Source organism: Tamandua tetradactyla, chromosome Y (genome assembly GCF_023851605.1).
Source record: "Tamandua tetradactyla isolate mTamTet1 chromosome Y, mTamTet1.pri, whole genome shotgun sequence".
Lineage (NCBI taxonomy): Eukaryota > Metazoa > Chordata > Mammalia > Pilosa > Myrmecophagidae > Tamandua > Tamandua tetradactyla.
Genome location: NC_135354.1, coordinates 15,786,783 through 15,794,414, shown reverse-complemented (window position 1 = coordinate 15,794,414; position 7,632 = coordinate 15,786,783). Strand labels below are relative to the sequence as shown.

The window sequence follows — 7,632 nt, the reverse complement described above, 5'->3', positions numbered from 1 at the left end:
CACGTCAAGTTTATTAGACTGTGTGTGATGATCTGATACTACTGCTTGTGCCCCATCTCGTCTCATTGTTAGCTTCTTCCACGTTTTCCCTCCCATCATTCTCTTTGTCACCCACAGTTCCCTGTCACTCCCACAATTCCCATGACCCCCCCCCAATTCCATGTGTCACCCACACTTCAGACATTAACCAGAGTTCAAACAAAACTGCTTGTCTCTCACAATTCCCACTCACACTCAACACCAGGTATCAGCCCCAGGTCCCCCTTTTTCCCTCTATTCTGTGTGCACCGCAACTCAAATAGGAGTCAGAATTCCTGTCATTCTCACAATCGGGGGTCAGAAACACAAGTCATCGTCAATGAGAAAAGTTTTCCTGTTCAGCAATTTTTTATTTTTATTTTTTATTAAAAGCTTTTTCCTCTGTGCATTTTTACGTGGTATCATATCCCGGCTGACCGCGCGTCTTTCTTTTCATCAGACAGGTCGCTGCTGTCAGTTTCCGAATTCATTTGAACACCTAAGTTCTCTTCTTCGTTTCATAGTTCCAATAGCACATACAATCTATTCGTTAACCAAATTATCCGGCCCCCTACACATTTCCATTTACCTCCCGACAACATTCCTTCTTCTGGCATTCTTCACTATGACCCGCAATTCACTCATTACCTAGAGCCTCCTGTTATTCATCTGCTTCCGGGTCATATCGTAGTCCTGGTCACAACTCCCAGTTCCCCAGTTCCCCATTTCTTTCCACTGCGTGGGACAGACAGAGAGAGAGAGAGAGAGAGAGAGAGAGAGAGACAGAGAGAGAAACAACCTTAAAAACCAAAACCAATAAGAGAAAGAAGCTTAGAGGAGAGCACTGAAGTGAAGACTGTCAGTCAAACTTAATAAAGTATTACAAACAGAGGAAACCAATACAGCTGAGAATTAAAAGCCAAGTGAAAATGGTCAACGTTAAGTGTAGCTTCAACAGAACTAAAACTGAATTTTACGAGATTACGCTGCAAATAAAATGGCACAGATTGGGAGAATGGCTAAAATGTATGATCTGTCTAGATGCTGTTTACAAGAGCACCACTTTAGACCCACGGATACAAATAGGTTGTAAGTGAAGGGATGGAAAAAGTCACTATGCAAACAGTAAGCAAAAAAAAGCTTGGGTGGCTGCTGTAACATCAGGCAAAATAGACTTTATGGGCTCTTCCGACCTCAGTATCCTGCCCCAGATCTCTCAGCAGCCTCAGTCCCCCTCGGGAGGTCACATCCGGAAAGCACCACCAAGCTTTGGCCGGCTCCTGAAGTAGAGACTATGCCGCTACCTAAAGTTTCCAACACGTACAGAAAGGAGTTATGCTCGTCTGAAGGGGTGGGGAAGATTTCATGAACGCTACTATCAAACCTCACCACTGCGACTGGTTTGCTGTAGAACACACTTCACCCACGACATCGCAAAGTGGCCTCTGTGCAGACAGCAAGCCCAATGCGAGAAGGGAGCGATAGAGATGCACATACGGCCTCTTTAAAGTGGAAATCGGGAGAAAGTCCCATGGAAACAATCGGCCTCCCTTTTCCAACGACAGCAGGGTCTAACCTTTAGCCTGCGTCCGTCTTAGAGCCGTTACTGGGGAGCAATTACATAATCATGATGGATACCCTGAATGTAACCACTTCCAAGGTGAGATTTCAAACATGTACAGGCTTTAAATGTGTAATTGAGTCTACTACTGCCGATCGAATGTGGAGCGTCATGAAGAGAATGCAAAAATTCCAGAAAACGGGAGTCCCATCCAATAGGCAGGACCTGGTTTTTGAAATGTTTGTGGAGAACCAGCCAGGAAATAGGAGACATCCTAATTTGAGTTGTGTGGTCAAGAATTGCTCTCCTATTGAGTTTGAGGTTACTGTATACTTTTTGGGGTGGAGCACCCAAAGGGATGCTCGGACCAAAGTTAATCTGTCGGGAAAAGAGAACAAGTAAGAAAGGTCTAAAGGCGGGGTCACTGAGGGAACAGCACACAAGCGTGGATGGCCTTGCATTTGCAAATTTTCCCAGTTTACCGTCCCACTTTTTCTCAGTCCAAGTCTGTTTTTGCCCCAAAATGAAGTCTGAGAAAAACAAAGGAACTCATATGAGGTCATACGTTTACAAGGAAACATGCTTCTTCTCCACAGTTCCTCTTTCTGCCTCTTTACCACCGCCAGAAACTCAGTAGTTCCTTTACCAACTCCTCATCAGAGTTTTTCTTCCCTGCTTGTGCCTCAACCTGCATTAGTCAATCTGTTACTTGTCGTGCTGGTACTGACAGGGTGACTGCTACCCTGCCAAAAATTCTGCACTAATATGGATCTGGCAAACATATTGTTCACAAATAAATAGAGTTTTAAGATTTCCTGCATTTCCTGGTATTAACTTGCCTGAGAATATTCCAGGGAACAGACACTGGTTTAAGCTCCATGCAAGCAACACAGCACAAAATCTAGGTTTTACTCGACTGTGAACCCCCTCCTCCTTAAGCCCTTCTGCTTGCCTTCCCTCACGTCCCACGTAAAACTGAAAAGCGCACAGTTAATTGGCCTCTCTTTTCCAAACTCCTATTGCCTAATACCTGAACACGCAGGAAAAACCATTTTATCAAACTGGAGTCCCAAGTACTTCCCATCTCTTCACCTTCCTAAGCTTATATTCCATACGTTACTAATTCCCAGGCAGCAAATTAAAAGCCCATAGTGCGTCGTTTCCTTCATTGGGTCCACCTCCCGCAAAGCACAACTACGCACTGCAGACACACACGGGTAATCACTTGAGAGTATTTATTTTGTCCAGGATTATCATTCAATGTTTAAAGAATCTCATTCTTTCTATTTCCACCACCTGCTCCATCCTTCAGTTTTAAGTTCTGCAAAACCACGGGGTGGGTTACTCATCTTCTAAATCTCAAGTGCTCTTCTGCCATATTTTCGCTATGTTTGATGCTCTATCGCCCCCAGATCAAATGGAGAGGGTTCCCTGGAAAACACATGCACACCAACTCAAATCTACATCAAAGATAACAAAACTTCCCTTTCAGAAAATGATAAATTAAAAGCTCATGTTTAAGCATCCTAGTCCTAATGAACTCTCCATATTTTCACATTGTTAAAACTTTAAATTGTACCTCAGAGCTCAAAATTCTCCTATGCACTCAATGCACTCAATTGTCTGTATTCTGGTTTGGCTGTGGGAGGACAGGACATGGAAATTCGTATTCAGAGAAAACTCTGAGAATCAAAAAACTCATGGGTCTTTGGATTAGCAGTTCCATAAAGACGTGCAGATGTTCTGGGTGAGGTGGGGGGTGGGGTGGGCAGCAAGGAAGTCTCAGGGAGAGCCAAACATAAATATAGGAGCGGAAGTAGGGCTCCTGTGTACCCATGCAATGATGCCTCAGAGAAGTGGAGATAATGACTCCCGTGTGCATCGGTGCCCATGGCTAGTCATGCTCTTGCTACATCGATGAGGTTTCCCCGACCACAGGCTGGTTTACACTACACTATCCCAGAACTCCTATCTCAGGTGACGACCTAATGACCTGGCGCTATTCACTGCCATCCTCTCTCTTCCTTTCCAAGAGGAATAACCCAGACAGATGGCAGCACGCATTTATTCTCCGGCCAACTGAGATCCTCACCTGTCTGCCTCTCCATACCATCTGCTGGGCCCTCCCATTCTCAGGTAGTACTGCAGGGCATTCAGCCAGAGGTCTTCACAGATGATCTGGTAGAGGGAAAGGTGTGAATGGGGTTGGCACTCTACTTCCCTAGCATCTGGGAAGCACACCAAGCCATTTATGAAACTGCCCCTGGGGGATTTACCTCAGCAATTGTGCTAGACCCTGAAGGACTGTGGTCAGAAATCCAGTTGAAGAAGTTCATACTGGTGTTCTGGCGACTGCACCCGTAGGCCTGGCATTCACAATCCCCGAACCATTGGATTGGAGTGGTCTGAGATAACAGATATCCTGCAGAAAGAGAAAGAATGAGGGATACTATATTGTTCACCCATCCCTTGTACCGTCTGAACAGCAACTTCTTACCAGTGATGGTAATGTCATATGCCTTTGTGATCACCGGGTTTCGGAAGTAGGGGTTTCTCCCAAAGGAAAACGTGATCGTACAGCAGTTCTTGGGAGGGATGCACACTTCCACCTGACAGGGAAAAGCAGAGGAGGGAGAAATCATTCTAGGGACACGCCTTTGCCTGATTACATGCTGAATCGTTTCCACCTGCCCTCCCTCACTCATTTCTGTAGGCTGAGCCTTCCATCTCTCACCTCCAAGTCGATCATGTAGCTGAGCAGGTCCCGATCTTGGTCAGTGATCATTGTTGACAGCTGAGGATGGTTCAGAATCTGTACTGGGTAAAGGAGCTCAAACATACTAGGTTGGCAGGGGTAGAAACAGCTAGAGCACATCTGGAGGGCAATCAGAAGTGGGATCACACATCTGCCAGACCTCCTGGCATTACCAATCCATCTCAGTCAATACCCACACTTCTATAAAATCTTCCTTAAGCCTTCTGTTGCCTGTGTTTTGTGAGTCTGAACTCACACGGGCGTACAGTCTGTTTCTTGAGAACTCCTGACCTCTCTATTTTATTTGCATGATGGATAGGTCTTGAAGGGTACTTCTTGAGCTCTTACAGAGGGTTTGAGAGTGTTGACTGGAGGCCGCGTGTTCCCTGGAATCGCATGTGGGGCATGTGTGTACTCAGAGTCCTGAAGTGTGACAGGGTGCAATGGAGGGCAACTACATGTAGAGAGGACTGCATACAGTGAATGCAGCTCCACGCAAGAGACAACTGTTATATGCCAAAGAACCTGTGTGCTCAGAAGGTGGACCTTAAAGGCAGGCAGCATGACCTTTGACCCTAAACATGTGTGACTAACAATACCCCGCAGAAGCAAGGTTGAGTGGAACACGATACAGTCTGAATTCTGCAAAGGAAGCTGAACTCCCCACCCACCAGGATGGAACCATATTATGAACACAATCAGGATTCTCAGAAAGCCTGTGTTTGCAATTGTCGGCCACCCCTTCCTCCTGAACTGCTCTCTCCCCGCACTAAAGCTGTCCCCTTGCCCCCAGCCAGGACATCCTCCCCAAACCCTCCTCCATAGTCCACAGCTCTGTGAGGCTATCGCCTCCGAAGTGCATTAAGGATACAGTTTGCAACCAGAAGCCTGCAATGCACCTGATGCTGCTGCTTCTGAAATCCAGGTAGGGCTGAAGCTCGTGTATTAGCTTGCGCTTGTCCAGGTACAGCACCTGGCTGCCTCGTGCGATCAGACTGCTCAGTTCTAAATGCAGACTCTCTAGCGCCTCCGTGGATGTGCGGGGCCGAGGCGGGGCCTGCTCACGCTCCTGGGGGCTCTCCTGCTCCTCCTGCTCCTGCTCCTCCTGCTCCTGCTCCTCCTGCTCTTGCACCTCCTGCTCTTGCACCTCCTGCTCTTGCACCTCCTGCTCTTGCACCTCCAAGTCTTGCACCTCCAACTCTTGCACCTCCAACTCTTGCACCCCTGGCTCCCCTGCCACTACCTCAACGAGCACCATTCCGTCCTCGTTCACCAGCCCAGTCTCGCCCCGGATCTCTATCTCAACTCTTCCTTCCAGCTTCTCAATCTCCAGCCCCATCCCCACCCAAAGGATCGCAGTCTCCTCGCTGGGCCCTTCCGTCACCTCCCGCACGGCTGCGGCCTGCGCCTCTGCCCCTGCGCTGCTGCTCTCTGGGGACTGCTCCCCCCGAGGCCCCACAGACTCTCCTACCAGAAGGCCACCTGCCGGGCCAACGAGGTTTCCCGAGCATCCCGGAGGAGCCGAAGCCTCACCAGGACGTGGTTCACTCGCCATGGGCCCTGGTCTGGTGCAGAGAAGGCTGGCGCACAGGCGCTTCCCAGCAAACTCCAGCAGGCGCTCCGGGCGCCACCGTGCGGCGCGGATGGCTTCCTGGCGCCTGCGGCAGACGAGCTGCTGGGGCGCATGCGCCGCGGTGGGCGCCGTCCACCCGGCCGGCTTTGGCGGGGAAAGCGGCCCTCAGCACCCCCAAGCCGCTGCTCGTGCACACCCTGCTCCCCTCGTAGAGCGGAGCCCCCGGGGAGGCGGCTCCGGGGTGGCTGCCGGCCTCTAGCAGCGTGCTGGGGAACACGCGTGTGTTCAGTGCGCGCAGTGCTATGTTCTCAGTGCGCGCAGTGCTATGTTCTCAGTGCGTGCAGTGCTATGTTCTCAGTACGCGCAGTGCTGCCCACCAGGTCCCTGCAGAGGAGCGCCATAACCCGGTGGGAGGCCTCACTGTACATGCTCTCCTTGCTCCCAGGAGCACCCTGCCCCCAAGACAGCAGGAAACTGCCTCCAGCAGCGTCGCCCAGTGCCACGTGAGCCTGCCCTGCCCTTCTTCTTCTGCTAAGTTTCTCTTGGGGGTGAAAAGATCTGCTCCCTGCCCAGAAGCACCCTCACCCCCCAGGTCCCAGTCTTATTAAAAAGCAATTAGGAAGGTAAACATGGCAAAGGGAAACTAACAGAAACAGCGTGCGGAGCTCCGCACGAACTTGGAATCGGTTGGGAACAACAAAATCTTGCCGAAAAGCAGCAAGGCATCACGCAGATACTACTCAAGTCAACTCTTGGGAGTTCTGGGTTACAGGGGAGCTCATTTCAAGGCCAAAGTCCGTGAGGGATGAAACGTCTGAGAAAATGTGGGCAGAGACTCTGTTTCCAGCCTGGGTTCTGGGTGTCCAAAGCTGCCATCAGACCATTCAGTTATAAGTATCCTTGCCTGCCTGTTCCCGCATGAACCAGAGGAACACATTTCTTTGCTTTGGTGAGAAGGTGAGTTTATTGAAGATGCAACAACAAGGAACTGTAGAGAAAACTTTCCAAGACCCATTCAGAGTGCGAAGGGAAGGTTGCTTTTTTCTATGCCCAGACAAAGACTTGGCTAAGGTTCAGAAAAGAATGACGGAGAAAACAAAAATTAAAAAGGAAAAGCTGTTGCGTCAGCAGCTCATGTGTATTGTGGCCCTCATTTTTGTGATTTTGGGATTTCGATCGTATCCATCAAAGGTAGGGAGGTGCTGGATTAGTTCCTATGGTTTTTTCGAAGGTAGACAGTTTATTCATTCTGAATTATACATTGATAGATAGTAGTGGAAGATTTCAGCATTGCCGAGAAAATACAGAATACCCTAAACAGCACAGGTTTTCGTGACAAATGGGCCAATTCCCTGGATACGATTTCACTGGGTAATAACATTTCTTCCCTCAGTGTTTATGTTTCTTTACTGCGACACCTTCAGATTAGAGCTTTTAAAGGCTTTTAAGCAGTATAAGCTGCTGCCTGGGAGAGTTATGGCATAGCACGTCCATAGTATGGAATAGCATTGGGTGTAGAAGATGGAAACTAGTTAGCTGCACCAGCATGAACACCGTGTTTAAGAGCAGTAGTACAGAAATGTCAGAGCCAGGAAATAGCCTCTGTGTTGGCATGTGTTGGGTGTGTTCTCTTTCCCATGTGGCCCCCCCCCCCCACCTCGTCTCTCAGTCATCGTCTTCATCTCACCAGCTCATGCCTTCTAAGTTGCCGGTAAGACAGTAGGA

General features: G+C 49.1%; 1 protein-coding gene across 1 annotated transcript; it reads right to left on the bottom strand.

Annotated features, from left to right (window-relative positions):
• Positions 1 to 2,773: 2,773 nt before the first annotated feature.
• LOC143672533 (uncharacterized) lies at positions 2,774 to 6,308 on the bottom strand. The gene is made up of 7 exons (XM_077147134.1): positions 6,285 to 6,308; positions 5,206 to 6,051; positions 4,314 to 4,391; positions 4,077 to 4,188; positions 3,856 to 4,001; positions 3,672 to 3,757; positions 2,774 to 3,010 (listed from the first exon to the last, which is right to left on the bottom strand). Exons 1-7 carry the CDS (start codon positions 6,306 to 6,308, stop codon positions 2,965 to 2,967), a joined length of 1,338 nt encoding a protein of 445 aa, XP_077003249.1. The 3' UTR covers positions 2,774 to 2,964.
• Positions 6,309 to 7,632: the final 1,324 nt, after the last annotated feature.

Excerpts from the sequence above, each read along its gene's own strand:
- LOC143672533 (XM_077147134.1), bottom strand. The coding sequence starts at position 6,308 with ATGGCGCTCCTCTGCAGGGACCTG. Across the intron at positions 4,392-5,205 it reads CAGGCTTCTGGTTGCAAACT|ATTCTGAACCATCCTCAGCT; the intron begins GTATCCTTAATG and ends TACCCAGTACAG. Across the intron at positions 4,189-4,313 it reads GCTACATGATCGACTTGGAG|GTGGAAGTGTGCATCCCTCC; the intron begins GTGAGAGATGGA and ends TTTCCCTGTCAG.